This window comes from Lineus longissimus, chromosome 10 (genome assembly GCF_910592395.1).
Source record: "Lineus longissimus chromosome 10, tnLinLong1.2, whole genome shotgun sequence".
Classification (NCBI taxonomy): domain Eukaryota; kingdom Metazoa; phylum Nemertea; class Pilidiophora; order Heteronemertea; family Lineidae; genus Lineus; species Lineus longissimus.
Window position 1 is genome coordinate 17,203,417 of NC_088317.1, and position 19,348 is coordinate 17,222,764.

At 41.3% G+C, this 19,348-nt stretch overlaps 1 protein-coding gene across 1 annotated transcript; it reads right to left on the reverse strand.

Annotated features, from left to right (window-relative positions):
* Positions 1–2,854: 2,854 nt before the first annotated feature.
* On the reverse strand, positions 2,855–11,273 carry LOC135494955 (uncharacterized). Its single transcript, XM_064783326.1, has 2 exons — positions 10,395–11,273; positions 2,855–6,279 (listed from the first exon to the last, which is right to left on the reverse strand). The coding sequence occupies exon 2, from the start codon at positions 6,157–6,159 to the stop codon at positions 3,583–3,585; it is 2,577 nt and encodes an 858-aa protein (XP_064639396.1). The 5' UTR covers positions 6,160–6,279; positions 10,395–11,273; the 3' UTR covers positions 2,855–3,582.
* Positions 11,274–19,348: the final 8,075 nt, after the last annotated feature.

Genomic DNA, 19,348 nt, shown 5'->3' on the forward strand with positions numbered 1-19,348 from the left:
TGCGACGGCAGATTCCACTTTCAATTGTTTACAAATGAAGAATTCTGATAAAAACAATGGCGAAGGTTCGTTATCCTAATGATGAAACAAGTCTATAGGTGGCGTCAATAATGCATCTTTCTTGGGTATCATGATCTTCTGAAACCCGACTGTGTAAACAAAATAGTCCGCTTTGTCCAGATCATCTCGTTTCACTTGCCTTCTCCGCCTACGGGGCTTCTCTGGGGCTTTCACGGTTTCTGGCACGGGGTACTCAGGATCTCGCCGTATTGGAACCTTGTAGGGAACGCCAGCCTGGATTTCAGGAATATATGGTGTAGGAATGGCGTATGGTTGTTTCGGACGCGGTACCGGAGCGGGATACGGGACAGGGCGTGGTATCGGGTATGACTGAGGCTCAGGAGTGCGCAATTTCGGGGTAGGGTGTGGGAAGGCTGGTTTCGGTGTCGGCGCGTGGTTGATATAGGGGCTTCTTGGAGTTGGAAACGTGTCAGGCGAGCGTGGGGTTGGGATCTTCGGCTTCGGTGGAATTTCGTCCTCGACCTCCCCAGGCAGCATATGGCTATGATCATCAATGTATTTGTCATCGAAAATCGGCACCGGCTGAGGCGCCGGTTGTGGCGCCGGTTGTGGTGCCCTGTCTACCCAATAGGGGCGGTCACAACTGCACATATCCTGGATGAATGGTCCCACTTCGATTGACAGCTTCTTTGCTGGAGTGATCGTCAGGAGATCAGCCTAGAAAACGAAGAATATTCAAAATATACATGTACACTATCATGGAAACAGCATCAGACAGCCCCAGCCCTACGGAGAGTTACGTACGAACGACGAAGTATACCAAGTCATGCACAAGTAGCTCATGTCTTTATTTACGATTGTTTCTTTTTTTGAAGATATTCCCCGATTCCTTCTACAACTGAATACATGTAAAGATGATTTACCGGTTTCACGTTAACAGGATTCGATGACACCACCGACTTCTGTATTCCGTAGTTCGTCGTCCGTAGAATTGCGAAAGCTGCCTACCATATCAACCAAAACCTCCACTTACTCTTTTCCCCTGCGTCGGAAAGTACCAACTAGGTCTCAGCAGCGTCAAGAAACATATCCTGTACCTCTGATCGCGAATGACTGTTATTTCCTAGAAGAGATTTAAAGTGTATGACTGTCACTCACTAGTTTCCGAAGGAAATGAACTTTACAACTGGTTATCCGTCCCTATTACTCTATTCAAGAGTGAATGTCACGGAGACATCTCAGATTCACTTGTTGATCAGCCAGTCACCTTTACTGGATACCCCAAACAATCAATGGTTATTTGCTGTGGAAAAACGATCCCAAGTGCGATTTTTATAATTAATGTGTTATTCAGTTCCGTAAATATGGCTTGTACATAGAAATTCTTGACTAAATTCTTATAAAAGATTCTTAGTTTGTAAATAACTTTTTTATAAGCACAAAATTTCCCCTTCCTCATGAATATCCCCGGCCCGGCCCATCTCACACATGAAAATACATGTACTTACTATATTTTTATCATTGAAGACCGTGACTGCCGTGGTGAGCGCCAACAGGGTCGGTATCTGCTTTGATATCTCTGGTGCTAACACATGTTCCTCCCTTGGATTCCCTAGTGGCGGTCCCTGGAATGGAAGAATAAGAAGAAATATTCAGTGAGTCCGGCAAAAAGTCTATCACAATGAATTGTGACCTGTTTAGCATAACTGTCACGGTTTAAATGTATAGGATGGTGTATGACAACACTTTCTGTGAGGTACGAGGATGTTTTCTGTTGCCGACGGTGTTAGAACACTATGAAATTACGGTGTCGCCGATTTTGTTACTTTTTGATCGGGCCTGCACACGCCAAAATAACGGTGTACGTTTCTTAGACACTCGTGTACGTGCATTTATCGCGGTTACACTTTTAAGATATCGTCAAAATCATTGGAAGAATGGTAGCACGTACAACCCAAACTACATAGCGTCTTATATTATCAGACAATATTCTACTCACCACTACATATTTTTCACAAGAGCATAAACCAGCTGCCAACGATACCACCACAAGTACCACCACGAGAGCCGCCATCGTAAACTGATCCCGTTCTTAACAAATGTGGACGTCCAACAGAATTGTTTAAGGTTATCTTTCTCATCATTTCACCCTGGGTCAATCAATATTCGACTGATTCACAACATGAAGTAAACATAAAAATAAAACTTCTGAATGGGTGTAAAATCGATAAAATGATAAGGGTTTTGATAGTGACATCAGTAAGGCCTAAAATAGCCGTCATTTTGATCTGTTTTATGGTAACGAGACTTGAAAAGCCCACTCAAAACGTCATAATTGATAAGAGTGTTCTATTATTTTTTTGTTTAGATTCAATTATCAAACTTCTTCTGAAATTCTTGGACGTGTCATGATATTCCCCCGATTTTTAAGGCGGGCGATCTTAATTCTGATGGTCAAGCATGTCAAGATTGTTGAGACCTGGTCCACAGCATTGTGTTATGTCCCTGTATTCGTTTCGCCCATACATAACATACACCAATAACTACACGTCACAGACAGTTTAATAAAAAAGGTTGTTTTGGTTTTTTTTGTCGATTTAAAAAAGCAAGTGCTGAGTTGATTGATGATAGAAATACGCTATCATTAATTGAAATTATGCGCCCAAAATAAGACAGTGTCACATTGAGTTTGTGTACTTGTATCACTATTCTCGCATCGCCACCTGGAGAGCGCCGCATCTTGAAATTCGCATCCACACGTTTTAGTTGACACCGTAACACTTCATTTCGATTATATCGTGGAGTCCAATTTTATCAAAATATAACGAGGCCGTTAATCTTTACATTGAGTTTTTATTGTTTCGATGTCCATGACATTATCAACACACCGACCACTTCAGTTAATGACAGTACAGGTTGATACACGCCCATTGCACTCATTACACTGAATTAGACCAGCTTACGTGCACCAGTAGAAAATGAACATATTATGAAAACCTGAGCAACAAAGCGTGCAGAGTCGGCCAAGTTGCAATGTTAACACTAACGTACAGTTAGTGTTAAGACCTAACGCTGGTTATGGAATGAATTAACAACAGATAACGCCAACACGTTCCGTTGACGTCAGCGTCTGTGACTAACGTTGATTGTGCACATGCTTACCGGATGATACTAACGAATATATTACATGCCCGTCTTGCCGTGCAAACGTATTCAGGAAGGTAACTTCATATGCATTTCTACAACTAAAAGTACTAGCGTGCCTTAGCAATTACATGTACATCTTTACTATAGACAAATACTTAATGTAAGTATATTATAGTATGGTATAAATCCGCACATCAAATGACCACGAAAAACTGGTCTTGACCACCAAGCTTCTGCTGTGTTTTGGCAATACCAGCGGAAACCAAGTGGACTTAATACATTCTTGCTTTCAGTTACCGGTATATACTGTAACACATGATTGAATATATCTGCTTCTCTGACCTACTTCCCTGACTGAGCCCTCTGGAAGTAGGTTAGAGAACTACATCACGGCAATGTTTCCAATTTCTCCAATCAGAAAGCGGCACTTTTTCTCATCCCACTTGAGCTTGTAATCCGACTGGTCCGCGTTGCTTTGCTTTTTATTGCTTTCTTCTTTGATAGTTTATGTTTTAGCAGACGGTACACTTTCTTTCGGCAGACGAACGCAACGAAAATAAACGCCCCCTGGAGGCTGTTAAAAATAATGAAAAAGTACTCCATGACAACGCTTTTTGTTCCGACCCAAATGAAGGCTAAAACCCAAGTTAGGCCCATGATAACGGCGAGTTTTATGTACAAAAATAGGTTCAGTTTGTCCACTTTTCGAACCAAGCTGGCCGCCTTGGTCGCTTCGACGATTTTGTAAACAGTGATGGCGTACATTGTTAAGCTTGCTGTAAGAAGCACGGCAACTGGCGCGAGGAACCACATATAGAGACCATGCTTGTTTGTTATCCAACAGAACCCCTGTCCGTATCCAGGGTTGAAAGGGTACGTGTTCCCCTGTCCGGCATCTGTGATGAGTGCCAATAAAACCACGAGTAATGGAGATAGCCATCCGAATATACTGAATTTGACAAATCTGCAAGTCTTAGCATGGTCATCGCCGCGGTGTATCATGGTTGAACTGAAGGTCAAGGCCAGATCCAAAGCGAGGCAACACATCCAGCAAAACGAGGCTAGGAAGAAGTAATGAATGGCCACGGCGATGAAAACGCAGCCTCCGCGCTGCCCCGCGGCGGTTCCGCTAACTAAAAGTAGGAATTGTGCGTAGAAGAGCGCCACCACGAGGCTCATGATTGTCAAACCTGGTGTGTTTCGTAACCCAGGTAACAGGAGGTAAACAATGAACTGAACCAGGAGACAGATCATTGATATAGTCTGTAACAAAATGGACGTCACGACAGTCCCGTCACTATAGCTAAATGACACTTTTGTACTATTCCAACCAAATGGTAACTGTCCATCACAAATTAACACAGATGCATTCGTCAGATTTTTAACCGCGCTATCCGTCAAAGGAACCCTGTGGCCCGTTATAAGTACAATTGACGACTTGTTGACAACCTCGAATTCTCCTGTTTTGAATTTAACCCACAAGCATGCCCTTTCCGATACGCCGTCCTTTGATTTCGTGCACGTCGTCGAGACTAATTCGTATCCGCGCTGACAAGACACGTCGCGACACCTATACGCGAATATGTCCAACATTTGTGTTGTGGTGCAATTCGGTAGTGGCACGCTCTCCCGCATGGACTGAGTCTCTTTAACCAGCCTTCCCGCTTCAGGGTCAAAGATCATTGACAGGGGCGGTGGCTTGGTTCCGCGAGCGCCGTACACACCCGGCTGTTGGACCGTATTGGGGTTGTAGCTACACACAGGATGTTCGGGGTTTAGCCCATTGCAGACGACACAGTCAATATTCCTGAATGTCGACCCGTCCCGCGTCAGCCGCATCCTCCCAAAGCTCCCCTCCTGGCATATCTTCTCCACCGTGGTCCCCTTCCAGCGCTCCTTACAATCCGATATGGTCCCCAGGGCGGAGCAAGGGCGGAGGTTATCGCAATGCGGGTATATGAAGTGCGGTTTGCAGTCATACTGCGTTTTACTTTCAAAGCTAGTTCGCTTCTGACGTTTTGGGGTTACGTTCAACGCCAATTTGAAGTGTTCGCGTTTATATATATCTTTAGGTGGAGGTATCTCCCGCAACCCTAGGTCACTCTTTAACATGTCAATGTGTTCTCGGCGATGAAGCGGCCACTGCTCTGCGTCGACAGACCGTTTCCCGACGTACATGTAGCCCGGTGCGCTCCCAGGATCTCCTTGAGGTTTTGGTTTCGGGCCGGGCGGCGGCCGAGAGTTCGAACCAGGCATCTCCGGCCCCCCGGGAGAATTCCCTGAATTAAACCCAGGGGGCAAACGGCCAGGGTCCTTTCCACTTGGCCGGCCAGAGACCGGCAACTCAGGCCCTTTACATTTAAAACCTTTTTTGATCCCGCGATGATCGGGAAATCCTCGTGGAATGTTCTGGTTTGTATCGCTGAGGTTGTTGCAGTAGTACTCGACCTTCCAATGAAACACATTCGTATCATTCCAACACTGACTGCAGAACATATTCCTATAAGTAACTTTCGTCGTCCGACTGGTGACAAACCAATTCAAAAATATATCAGTCGAATTAAGGTCCTCACACAGTACTCTCAAATCCTTTCTTTGGAATGATTTTGGACACGTTCTCACATAGAGGAACTCTCCCACCTCCAGATACGTACTCGTTTTATAAAAAGCATTTCCTTGCAGATAATTGTGGCACGCAAGATGGCCGCGATACAAAAGAACGTCTGCAGACCATCTTGTTTTATTGTCCGCGGATGACGCTAGTTTGACATTATCCGCAGACCATTTTGTGTTGTCGTAGTCTCTACAGCAGTCGCCCATGAGGCCACATAGTTCGTCACAGTGGCAGGCCTTGGCCGTTGAGCCTGATTTGCAGTTCAACGTGTCGTTTGAACAGAGGTCCCATGATCTCACTGCACATGAGTAAGTCAAGACGACTATAACGATTTGGTAGAGTGCGCAATTCACGTTGGTCGTTGTGGTCGTCGGCATGGTTGGAATGATGAATAAAGGATGAAGATAGCCCTGCCTAGTTTCTATTCTTGTTCACCTCGTCGTCACTTAGAGATGGCGCTTGGTTACCGCTCCTTCGGTAGTCTGCTAGGTATGTTTCTGCAAAGAGAAAGCCAACGATAACAATACGAGTTCGAAAAAAGATCATCTGACACAACTGTCTAGTAGTTGAGAGATGGGCAAGTTTTAAACATGCGCTGATGATATCGTAAACGCCGCAAGACACCGAAAGATGCAATCACGTTTCATCGGATTTCTGTTCATCGCAAAATGCACCTGCTGCATCTTATACTTCAACTGAAACATTTAAAAACGAGGGTCGCTCAAAAAAGTGATTTAGCGTAACTAGTCAAAGCACTCGTCGAGTAACAAAACCTAACACGACTGTAGGGTTGCCAGCACTTTTTGCAACTGGCTGCCATTTGTCACGAACAACCGGAATTGAAATCAACATCCACTGTGTCCCGAACTACGTCCATCGCCGAGAAAGTACATGTAATAATTAGCGTTCTTTGTCACGCCATTCCGACTTGAATATCATGCTAACGCTGAGTTGGGCTTTTTCCCACCCCAAGAATAATTAACCTATTTACCCAGCGATGAAATTAGTTTCAGGAATTCGACACTTGCACTTGATTTATTGTATACCATCACACATTTATCTCATTCATCGACAAAAAAACATAATGGGAAAAGAAAACTTGAATATATTGAGACAAGTGCAACTTTACTTTGTGACCTCGACATGCGACCCGGCCGTAAATATTTCATCAAACATTATTTTGCCTCCAGTCTCGCAGTTAAAAGAATTCAGGCCTAGCGCAGTACATGGTACATGTACATGTACATTGTCTTTAAACAAAGCCCACTCGCATCTAGGCCTACTTTTCCATTGTTCTACTGTCTGATCAAAGGATTACAAGTATCAGATCAAATCATGATAACATCGACCCCCATGAAACAGATTTTGTGGGGTCGATAGGTCTGGTGCCGGGAGGTCTTGGGTTTGTCTCTGGGAAGGATCAGTCTGTGTCCTTGGGCAAGGTACCTAACCTAACTTGCTTCCATCCACCCAGGAGTAAATGGGTACAAAGGTGGCAGGAATGTGAGGCCTGCGCACGGATGGAATAGTTAGTGATTTGGTGCGTTCTCTGATGGCTCTAAACATCTGGCCAAGGTTGCCCGCCTGACCTGGAAGTAACCTTTCTTTACGGGGGTTATTAAGTGCTAAACCTAGCAGAAACACATGAAGGGGTCGTTTCAGTTCTCACTTTACTGTCATTAAGCAATCATTATAAAGCTGCAATTGCAAATGAGGCCAGCGATGATTTCAAAAGATATTATTGCCAATAATTCAATTTATCGAGTAGAAGTTAGATAGATTTTTTAATTCAGAGTTCAGGTTCGTGACTCGTTTCTGGTTATGAAGAAATCCCCTGTGTTGTGCTCTATGAGTCTGAAAATGAATCAAAAACTTCACGAAAAATGTGTTTTGGTGGCCCTTGATGAGTATTTGTCCCCCTGTCCCCCTCGACCTACGGACTTCGGGGTTTGAAATAAAGTTTCGATCGGATCCGCTTATTCTTTCAAAACAGGTTCGCCTACATCCTAAAATTGTGTGTGCTGTGCGAAGTTTGTATACAAGAATGATTGAAGATGAGAAATTAAATGTCTGTCCCAGTTTTAGAATCATTATGGACGATAAATAACACAGTTACGGTCACATAAAACAAGTTTTCCTAAAGCCTTTATTACCATACCAGATACATGTCAACAGTATTTAGTTTTAGATAGATAATAATGCGTCCGAAAGTTACCAAATATCGCTTCGTACAGCCGACAGCTAGTAAGGCTTTTAGCGTTACAGTATTTATCTCTGCGCTGAGGGAAATATCGATGAGTGATCCAAACCGTCCACCTTAGAGAACCGCCATCCTAGTCCCATACGATTACGCTGTATTGTTGGTTTTATCTAGTTCAGAGAGGCAGACCCGCCAATGGTTATCCAACATTTGTGATTGAGTAAGCCAAAAGCTGCCTTTTAAAAATTCCAAGCCAGCCTTAACTTTTCAAAATAATGTGTTATTGTTTCACTCGACAAAACCTGCATATGTTCGCTGTTCTTTTTAAGCATTGGTTAACTTAACAGGATGCAAGCACTACAGTACAACAAAGATAGTTTAGGGCCCATTTTGACATAGAAGTTAATGTATACGTACATCATGACTTGGTTTAGAATGTCAGTTATCTTCAATTGAATTCATGGAATAGTTTCTCCGATCACCTTGTAATTTTTGTCCTGATTCATCCTCGCATTATATATTTTCGCACAGTGGCCACCACTGGGAATTCTTAGATTTTGGTCAGAAATGTAAATAATGACATAAGAATATATCTTAGTTGAAAACCAGCTTAAAATTTACTCAAACCCGTAGATCTGAGTAACGATGTACCGCCATTATTTAATTATCTTTTGAGAAAAACACGTTTGCAAATTATGTTTCAGAGAGGTTCGTCCAACTGATTTTTAGGTGGAGGTTGGTTGGGTTCTCATATCAATATGATACGAAATCCAAAAGCCTGAGCCGGGGGTTATTCTTGATTATTTACTTAGATCAAGATAGCAGAATGTCAGGTGTAAACACAGTATATCATGAGTATTTTCATTAATTAAGCTCTATCATGCCGAGCCGTTTAGTAAACATGCTCCGCGGCCCGACGTCATATTTGTTTTTAATGCCAATCCAATATATTTTTCTTACATCGACAATTTTTTCAAATTTTGTCACACAGAGGGTGAACCTGTTTCGCCTAGAGACTTGTCTAAGTATGTTGGGCCAAGGTAATTATATATCTTAGAGGAAGGTTGGTAGGAAACTGCAGTGGACTCGCTGAAATGTACACGTAGGGTCGAAACATTGAGTCATGACCACTTCCTGACAAACGAATGTGTTCATAGTAGGTCTATACCTTTAATATTTTCACAAGGTGTTAGCCTATCCATCATCATGTTTTTAAAACTGATAGCAATTTTTGCAAGCGTCTACCTTTACCGCTAGGGTGTTTCATAGCTATGCACAAGGGTATTCATGCACAAGCATATACATGATATAAACTTTCGTGATCTCTCTTATCTTTTTATCACATGTCGAGGTAAAAAAGTTGTGCGCGATGATGATTGCCAGCAAGTGTTAGTATTGTAACATGTTTAGGCTTGATTCATGCACCCGACCATTTAGTAGGGGCATAGGCTATATGTATGCTTGCAGTTGATAATACCAGGTTGAATTTTATGTAATACTGGCATAGATAGATAACGGTGATGATTCTTCTTTAGCGCTGATTACAATGTTGGATACGTTGCTCAAAGCGCTCCACATTCCCACTCACTGAGAGAACATGTCTGTCCAATGAGAAGGCATCGTCCAACTTCGATATAATTTTAATTGATTATCTTAGGCGTCCTAAACTATCATTTTTGCATACATACTGCATGACTTCAAGACGATAATGAATACATTTGACGGAAGGCTTCTTAGAGAAGGTTGATTTCTCCTTGGTTCAACCTACCCCGTCGGAGCATTTAGCAGCTCAGCATTTTGAGAGTGAGTGGCCGGGCGACCATATGCTACTGACTAATGGATGATATTCCTCATGAATGTTCTCGCTATTACTAAGACCGATGTCTGATGTTTTACAAGGCTTTCGCAAATATGATGAGTGCATGTCTATGTGTAGAGGCAGGTGAGATGACATTGCATTACATGAGTTAACCTCAAGGTATCGTTCTACTGCCTGCATGCATGTCGTATATAGGTACCGACATAACTATAGCATATGACTTGAATCCTCGCATGAATTCATCCAATATGGTACAAATGACTTGAATCCTCGCATGAATTCATACAATATCGTGCGAAATGACTTGAATCCTCGCATGCCAATGAATTCATACAAGATGGTGCTAATATGACTTGAATCCTCGCATGAATCCATACAATATGGTACAAATGACTTGAATCCTCGCATGAATTCATACAATATAGTGCAATTGACTTGAATCCTCGTGTGAATCCATAGAAAGTTGTGCAAATGACTTTAATCCTCGCAGAATACGAACAAGAATGCCCGTGTGTGAATATAATTCTAGTCTAGAACAACAAGCCTTGCATGTTGCTGAAGTTATGTCGGTACACTCAGAGATTTATACTCACCTTATATAATATTGGCGGAGGTTTGGTCAAGGGGCGATGATGATCTCTGATTCAATATTGCACTCGGTGTCCTCTTCTCTGAACCCTCCAACCGGACTGAGAGAGAGGATGTCGGCTACGACCAGCACCGATTGCAGATGGACGAATCTTGCTGTGGCGGAGATTCGCAAGTCGGATTATAATCTGGGAGTAAAGCTGGGTACTCCATCAAAAGAATAAATCACTGTTTATCCTTCAGCTTTATACAAAAGTCAACCAGAGAGTCTTCGAATACCTTAAAGTCCTTATTCTGAATCAACTATCTCTCCTTGGAGCTGGGCATTGTATGCCTGAATAAAAATTTCTCCTTTCCAGCCTAGTCAAAACATAGGGCGACCTTATCTCGTGATGGCAATTCCTAGCACAAGCTCCAGACGGGATGGTGTGACTTTTCAACTTTGGCCTGTGTACATTTACGGCTACATCCTCTTCTGATTCGAAACAGCACAGTGACAGTAGACCTGCATGACTCAACTTCCAATAATATCACAGGAGGCCTTTTGGTCTGTGCCATATTGGTCTGCTTCATGACCCAATTAAGCAATAAAAAGTCTAATATGTCAACAATGATTCGGTATAAAGTACGGGCGTAATTTCCCTCGTTTGAGTGATATCTTCCGGATCCGTGCACTTGATACTACATGTAGTGTGATTTCATTCCAATCCAATGTTCATTTTTTGCCCCGATATTTTGTCGCTGTTATGATAGTACATGTATATTCCCAGTAATTAATTTGTAATAATACGTTTGAATACTCCAAGTCAAGATACCTTTCAATATTGCCTAAAACAAGACTTATTAATAAGAAGCTATACAACCCTTTCAGCTCCAGGAATCCCGAAAACCCGTCCGCGCATCCACAAACAGTACGATGTTATTCCTATGCATCTTTCGCCTGCACTAGACAGTTATGCTGTGGCTATACATTTATTTAGTTTCTGCCGTCGTTTGCCTTTGACTCGACGTCATCCCAAACAATTCGCAGACGGAGCACTTACGCAGAAATGGAGGTTAAGCTCGTGCGATAAATAGAAATATTTCTTTGCTGTTGTATCCAAATTTCCAACCGGGAATATCAACCTTCCTGTTGTTACGTGTAGGGATGTTTTGTTTAAGCTACATTGATCCACACTCCACTCAAGAATTCCAGTTACACCTTATTGTCTTTAAGGTACATGCATTGAGCATTTACCTACGCGCTAAAGTATGCAGACAAGTAAAAAGAAGCTTCATTCAGGTAGGCCTATATGTTTGGCTAACCACTCCGAATCCTCTGGTTTCCTATGACACATGCTCGTTTACGAGAGTTTTCAAACATAACACTCCCTCTATCGAATATTTCAAACTTCGTATTTGGGGTACGAGTACAAAATGCCTGGCTCTCAGAATGCCCATGAGATTGTTAGAATTCTGAACTGGTTAGAAGTGCGATGTGCTGACGAATCTTGTTAAGCAACTTACCTAGCTTACCGCCAACAGCCTTGCTTTAACTCGGCGATTAGTTTAGGGGAAAACAGCAGACCACACAAATGCGAGGAAGCCATGCAGCCCGCTGCGGAATAGTTTTTTGTTCAAATTCCGATTGCGAGAAGTAATGGTCGTTCATGGGTTGATAACTCGCTTTCTGGGCTGGGCACACATTGAGGGTCGGAGAAGTGTACATTAACCCCCGTTTCCCTCAGGCAGGTTGGCCTTCTGTCCAACAGAAAAACAGAATCAAATATCTGTCGACTTATTTCTGTAATATAACCCGTGGTGAACTCTTGACGACTACATTTCAAGTTCTGGACGAACCAGTGTCGAATTCTGGCCTAAGATAAAGAGTGTCGACTCAGTGCCGATTGCCTGAAGGGAGTATAGGCCGTGGTCAGTGAAATCCAGGGCACAAACTCGGGGTATGGGGTGTCGGAGGGAGCAGGTTTGGGGTCCTAGCCAAAGACCATCACTAGGATGTAGTCGGCCTCAGAAATCCCACTTTAGTGGTTTTGTGTATACTAGTACATTGTCATCTGCAATAGTTTAGCTACGAGGAAGACTCGAATAAGCCAACACATCTATGTTGTTAATTCAGCCAAGGGAAAGCAATTTGGTTGAATTAATGATGACTTTATTAAGTGATACAAAATTGTGTCTGCTGTATCAGATATTTCCAAACATACCGCTGTAGTTATCGACGGCTATTATAAGCAAAGTAAATTGACACTCTACAAATTGCTGTAGTTAGCCATCCGATTGTCTGCATTGTAAACAATAATCATCGGCGATGTTATTTTAAATTTTAGTTTTTTCAAAATAAAGCGTGATCGACTCTAAATAAATCATTATTTTCGGTGATTTCAGGCCTATACATACTAGATATGGTGTACCACTCTTTAATTCCGAAGTTCGAAGACATATATTATGATCAAGAATTTGATTGAAAAGCTATCTCATTGAAAACTTACGGGATACAGCTAATTTATCTCGTGATCTCGGAAAGCAACAACGGGATCAACAAAGTTTACGCAAAGAATGATGACGTCATACATTGTAGCTTTTTTTTATAACACTGTTCTACTCTATCCCGATCTCGAGCCCGGAAACTCCCAGAATCTCTCTATTAAGTCAATTGATTGAGTTGTTTCAGGAATTTTTTCATGTTAAAAAACATTAATCATGTGATGTCCTTTCCCAGCCGCGGTAAAACTGTATACTGAGACAGGGTGAAAAGGTAGATTACAAACTGAGACGTCGAACAGAATTGACTGTATAAGGCGTGAACAAGAAGAAGACCCCAGCTTAATCGGGATAGAAGTATGAAGAAAGAAATGGGACATTAAATACATTTTGATTAAATACAGATAATTTATTACCACGTCTACAATGTATGTTCACTGTACAAGTTGAGATGAAAGTTGATGAACGGTAACAATATAGGTTGGATCTAATCTCTACTCAAAGCAAGCATATAGATTAATCTATACTTGCTTAAAAGCATGAAGCTAACACAAATTTATGTTTATGTAGTAAGAACAAGCTGCATGAGAAAATGTATCCTCCTTAGAATACGAGGAGAGCCACTTACTGAATAGGAGAGGAACTATCATAAGCACAGTCAATCAAAGGTAGTAAGAACAAGCTGCTCGTGAAAAATGTGATCTCGTTAGAATACCAAGGGCAGAACTGAATTTAAGAGGAGATATTAGCACAGCCAATCTTTCTATGCAGATGATCATCGTTCCTCATTACCAGCCCGGATCATACATTGTATACATACATTGTCAAGAATTATGTCTTTCAAGGGACAAGATCAAGGAAATACTGCCAGTTTATCATGTTTATTGCCATTGAGAGCAGAACACGAGCAAAACGACCTATGTAATTCAACCAAAGACCCCAGACCCCAAACTATTCTTTCTATTTGGCTCTCTGAACTATCGACAATAAACTTTAATTGTTTAAGGTTCATGGTTAAATGGCGTGCGAATGTTCCTCAGGTTTCAAAGAAAAGTTTATGTGCTAAGGTAAAGTCAAATTTCATGCTTGTTCAACATGCATCTCGTTTTGCAACCGATATAGTTTCAGCCGAATCTCCTGAGAGGTCAAGCTTTAATTTGCTCCTGGGATGAATCTAATATGAGTGCTTTGCCACCGTTTGGTAAACCTCGAAAGCGATCAGATTCGTGAATGAGAAACCTTTCCGGGTTTAGGTATTTACTCGCCATTTTATAGCGCTCAGGGACTGAGGATCCCTCAAGGAGTAGCAAAGGGTGTTTCCAAATGCTTTTATTTTCCGTTTCTTGAATGGAAGGTTCATCAAACCAAAATATATATTGGTATGCCTACTCTCTCACGCACGGTACTGCAGACTGGATAGCCATAAATTAGAAAGAATTGGAGATTTTAATTAGAGGAAGAAAAAAACCTATCAGAGTACACTTTCGAGGTCGATTCCGATTTGTGCCAAGGTCTCAAATCCTATTCACAAATTGACTAAAAGAATATAGGGGAAGTGATATGATTTAAATCGTAAAATACTAAGTATCTTAAACCTTGCCAAACGCAGCTTCAGTATAAACGCTTTACCTGGTTTATGCGATATATCGGGTGTGCAGCTACAAGAAAAGGAGGAGGTCGTGATATAGCCCGCCTGAAAATACTGCTGTTAGGCGCTCTGTATCACAAGGGTAGGTTTAATTCGTCAAGAGTGTGCCAAAAACCTAAATATGCCCCCTAAATACAAGAATTTGTATTTCATACCTATTTTTACCAACTTTGCTGACTTTTCACTTCTGAAATTTACCCCTTTGCTCCATATATAAGTGAGATGATAATGTGAATTTTTATGGCACGTAACATGCCTTCGTCAACATAAATTACACACATTTTGGTGGGCTACTTTATGAAAATTTACATCAACATTGACCCAGTATCATGAGCCGGGGGTTTATACATATTCGTAAATAAATTATCATAGATACACCGATAAGCACCAAAATTATTGATACCAACACTTACAGACACACACATGTAACAACATTTTGAAACATAGATGCACGGAAATGCGGTTTTAGGCCGACAACATGATGCTAGTCATTGGAGCGATTATTCGGACAAAAACCAATAACAAATTATTCTTGTGGGCACGGACTTTAATTTCATGTGAAACATGTAGGTGAGCTATACAAATATAAGAATCAACAACCCCACAAACTAAGACATAAGCAATGAAAAGACCGAAACAGGTATGTATCTCATGAATAAAAATATAAGCAATCACATGAAAAAGTTTAAAGAGGTCACAAATTTATTAAGTATCATATTATTTTGGCACATTTTCCCCAGAATACCTTTTTTCAAAAGTGGTAACGGCTGCCATTAGGGCGGTCGAAGTTTTCAGATTTTAGAGTCATTGATGAAATCAAATTGCCCACATACATTTCAACTTGCTAGACAAACAGGCCCACACGCCTATAGCTGCCAGAGTTTAATGCATTCCTTGTAGTATTGCATCCTCCTTAGATTTCTCCCACTAATCACGCCATTTGAAATTTCCCTGATATCTCCTTCGAGAAGTGCTCACTGTCAGATCTTGTGCCCTCGCCTATGTATCCTTAAGATGGGGTGACACTAGGCGCATCCTTCTGAGACTGTTGCCAGTGCTCTTCTCGGTAGTCCCTGACCTGGTCACAGGGTATACACCCACATGACTCAACCCGTTTGTATTGAACTATCTTTGGCTCTAGCCCCGAAGCACCTTCCAACACGATCTGAAAATATGAAAATATTATCAACCAAGTTGCTTTTTCGTTTAATTTATTTCAAAATGATCCCTCACAAATATCACCATGAAGGAACCTTGTGAAGGGAATTAGTATCTCTAATTCTATCAGGAAACTGCGTGTAGAACTGCACCAAAAGAGGGGTGATACCCGTTCATTCGAGTAAAGTAGTTGTCCAGTAGTATGTCGTGACGAAAAAAATTTCGCCAGACGTAAGGTACAGCCCCTGTTACAAGTCCGTACACTCACCCTTTGTAAACTGTAGTTTGTCACGATACAACAACAGTTATCTCGGGGTTTCTTGACGAATCTTGCCTGCTCCATTATCTTGTCTGCACGGCCATGCTCCTCAACAAGGATATTGGTCTTAATGACGCTGGTCACGATCTCCAGACACGCATTTGTGTGAATGAATCTGAAAATGTAGTACATACGCTATTTTAATCTCTGCAGAATCAAAGGTTTGGATTTCTGTAGAACCATACATTATCCCTTTTAATACTAGAGGTTAGGATATTTTTCAGTACGCGCATTTCATACCGCTTCACCGCCTTAGCATTAAACAGGACAATCGATTCCGCTTGAAAAAAAAGTTTGGGGTTCCTACTCAAGCGCACTGCCTGACCCGCTCATAGTTCTATAAATAGATTTGCCACGTCACGTTCCGCCTAAACGGTCAAAAATGACGTGACATACTACTCGCGTGTTCCGAAATCCGCTTACCTCGACTGGAAGCCTGGAAAAGAGACCTCTGCAATTTCTGTCTGCTTGATACACATCGCCTGGCACACAACAGGTAGTATGATGAGGGTAAAAGCACTGACACGTATGACCATGCTAAGTTGGAACTGTGTGTGACACAACTCGACTGGCTTCGCATTAGAACTAGAAAGAGAAAAAATAAATAACAAGATTATCACATTAAATCGAAACGAAGCAATCGGGTTGGAGCGAAGTACCTAGCTTTGTTGGAACTGAGGTCGTCAACTCCAAGTTCTACCTCTTCTGGAAGGGGCCAGAAGACACAAAAAGGGCTATCCGTTTTTAATTTTAAATATCTCCCAAACTAGACGTTCGATTTTAACCAAATTTCAGCCACATGTATCTGAGATCAATACGTTTTGTTTTCAGTTCGTTCGATTTCTGTATCTTAATTCACCATTGCGCAATAGCCATTTACATCTTCGGAAATTTGTCCCTCGTTATTGCTCAGAAGCCATGACATTTTCGACACTTCTGCATCTATAAGCACGTTGTCACCGACCAAACACTCAGACCACATGAATAGTGCAAAAGCATTCATTGCTGCTGTGAAGTTGTGTCGGTAGTGTATCTAGGCGGGTTTGGTGACCTGGCAAAAGGGAGCACGCGACCATGATTAGATTCAAGAGTTGACCATTTTGGCATGATCTTGAAACCCTAAAGCAATTAGAACTCCTCTGAAATTAAGTGAATGCTTATTTAAAACCTGGGACGTTGTTCTATGGAAGACAAAGAACAGACTCCCATCCTTGAAATTGGCACGACCTTCGTTTTCAAAGAGTTATAATTGCAAGATGCTTTAGGATTTCAAGTTCTAGCCAATGGTGGTGCCTATGCTCAACCCTTAATGGCGAGAGAATAAGAAATAACCATACTTAGTACATCTTGTAAGAACCTGTTTGCACCAGTTGCTAAGTTTACTGGTCGCAAACATTGAGAATTTGAGATAATCCTGAGTTGGAATTAGTATCCTCACTGGTATTTATCAGAGAGTGACAGTTGCAGTGCGTGAATTTTCTTCCTCCGGCATAAATTTGATTAGTAAGATTTTCTGATTTTTTTTTTTAAATTGGCCTGTGTGATTTAGGATGAATACATGCTTACAGTTTATACATTAGATTTATTTAAAAAAGTATTTGCATCGTCGTAAATTATTCTTTGCGACCTTCATACGAACATTTCAATAAACCTCTCAATTTTCATAAAAAAACATTTTCGGCACACATCAAATATCAAGTTCAAATCCTCCCTATCAGTATTGGCGTTCTTCTTGTGACGTTACTCGACATGACGCATATCCTAATTGGAGAGAGAGTTAGCCTAGCACATTTTCGTATTCACCTGGTGTGCAACAATTCAAAAAACCGCATCGTTTTATTCTGAGAAGTTGCAATCAAAAACATAAATATAAGTACCATTATTACAAGGTCACAAAAAAAGGTTGTTTGTCCCCGCCACCCCTACGAATCAACGCCCAAACAACAATAGACCAGTCCGATCTTTTGTGACTACCGAAATTAAGGGGTGTAAGGAGTGCTTTTCAACCCTCTAAAATTCGTTTGAGGTAAGATTCGGGCAAGTCTATTTTGTGGCCCGTGACCTGTATATTTATTACATTTGACACCGTATATGAGGTGAGATTTTAAAATCCATAAATCTGCTTACCAGAACATGAACAGCTCGTGCAACTACTGTCGTCTTGTTCTTTATGTAAAATCACTGTCAGTTTTCGAAAATCCAGAAATCGATTCAAAATTCCATTTTGGTGCCGGTACATCCTTTTAGCGTCCGCGCGCTTCAGACAGAATGAAGACTGTTAAATGATCTCATCAACACTGCCACTGGTCTTTAGTCTGGACAGTATGCTAATAATCAGCCTGAGCATTTGTTTTTTTAAAGCAATTAAAATGTATAAGAAATGTTGTTCTAATTCGGCATTGGAAACATTCCTTGTTTTGTAGTGTAGTGATTTATTTCGTTCTGAGTTAGGCGGGGTCATGAACAGATTCGCGGAAGACAATAACATTATAAAGCAGTAGTAACTAGGAATTGATAAACTGCAAACTCATCTGTCTGCTCTGTATGATCTAATTGAGAATGAGATCGTGTATATGATTATGTACACTGTACGATTTAGTCCACCTAAAGGCGAAGAATATTGGCATACAAGGGCACAGTGGTTAGAGCACAGGGCTCCTAAACGGGAGGTCACTGGTTCGACTCTCGTTAGAATCACAGTGGTCACTGAGCAAGTTTGAGACGTACAACTGAGGTTCCTGTACCTATTGGCTGGTTGTTGCTTGATTTTTGTCCCAGCCACAACCGAAATCCATCCCAGTTTGCCCTATTTGTTCGTTTTAAAATGACAATGGTGGGAAAAAACGAGATCGAAGGGGGTCGTGGTTGGTGTGAGATGATCGAGAGCATTTTAGAATTTTAACCAATGGAATTTTAAAGCCTGTAGGATAGTGTAATGTCGTGTTGAAATGTGCAATGACACGCGTGTGTACACACGTGTAATCTATCGCATCAAACTGGAAAATATCTATTTAAATCATTAAGATGAACAACCTCGAATAGTTGTTTTACTGATTATTTAGTAAAAGTTGTGAATTTGACGGCAAATTTGTCTCCTTGAACTTCTGAGAGTCAAAGTACTAAATAAGATAAGTCTCATAAAAAGACAGATTAGGATTTTTTTAAAGCATCATCATGATTTGTGGAGGACTCCTGTAACCTAATTAATGATCTCAAAAACTGAGTTATTTATTAATATTCGGGAAATTTCTTGTATGGAGTGGGTGATCATAAATTTAAGGTTTCAAGGCAAAGTTTAATGTACATTCAATGAACATTCCGAAGGATCATGGTACTCTATCACATTTGCATAT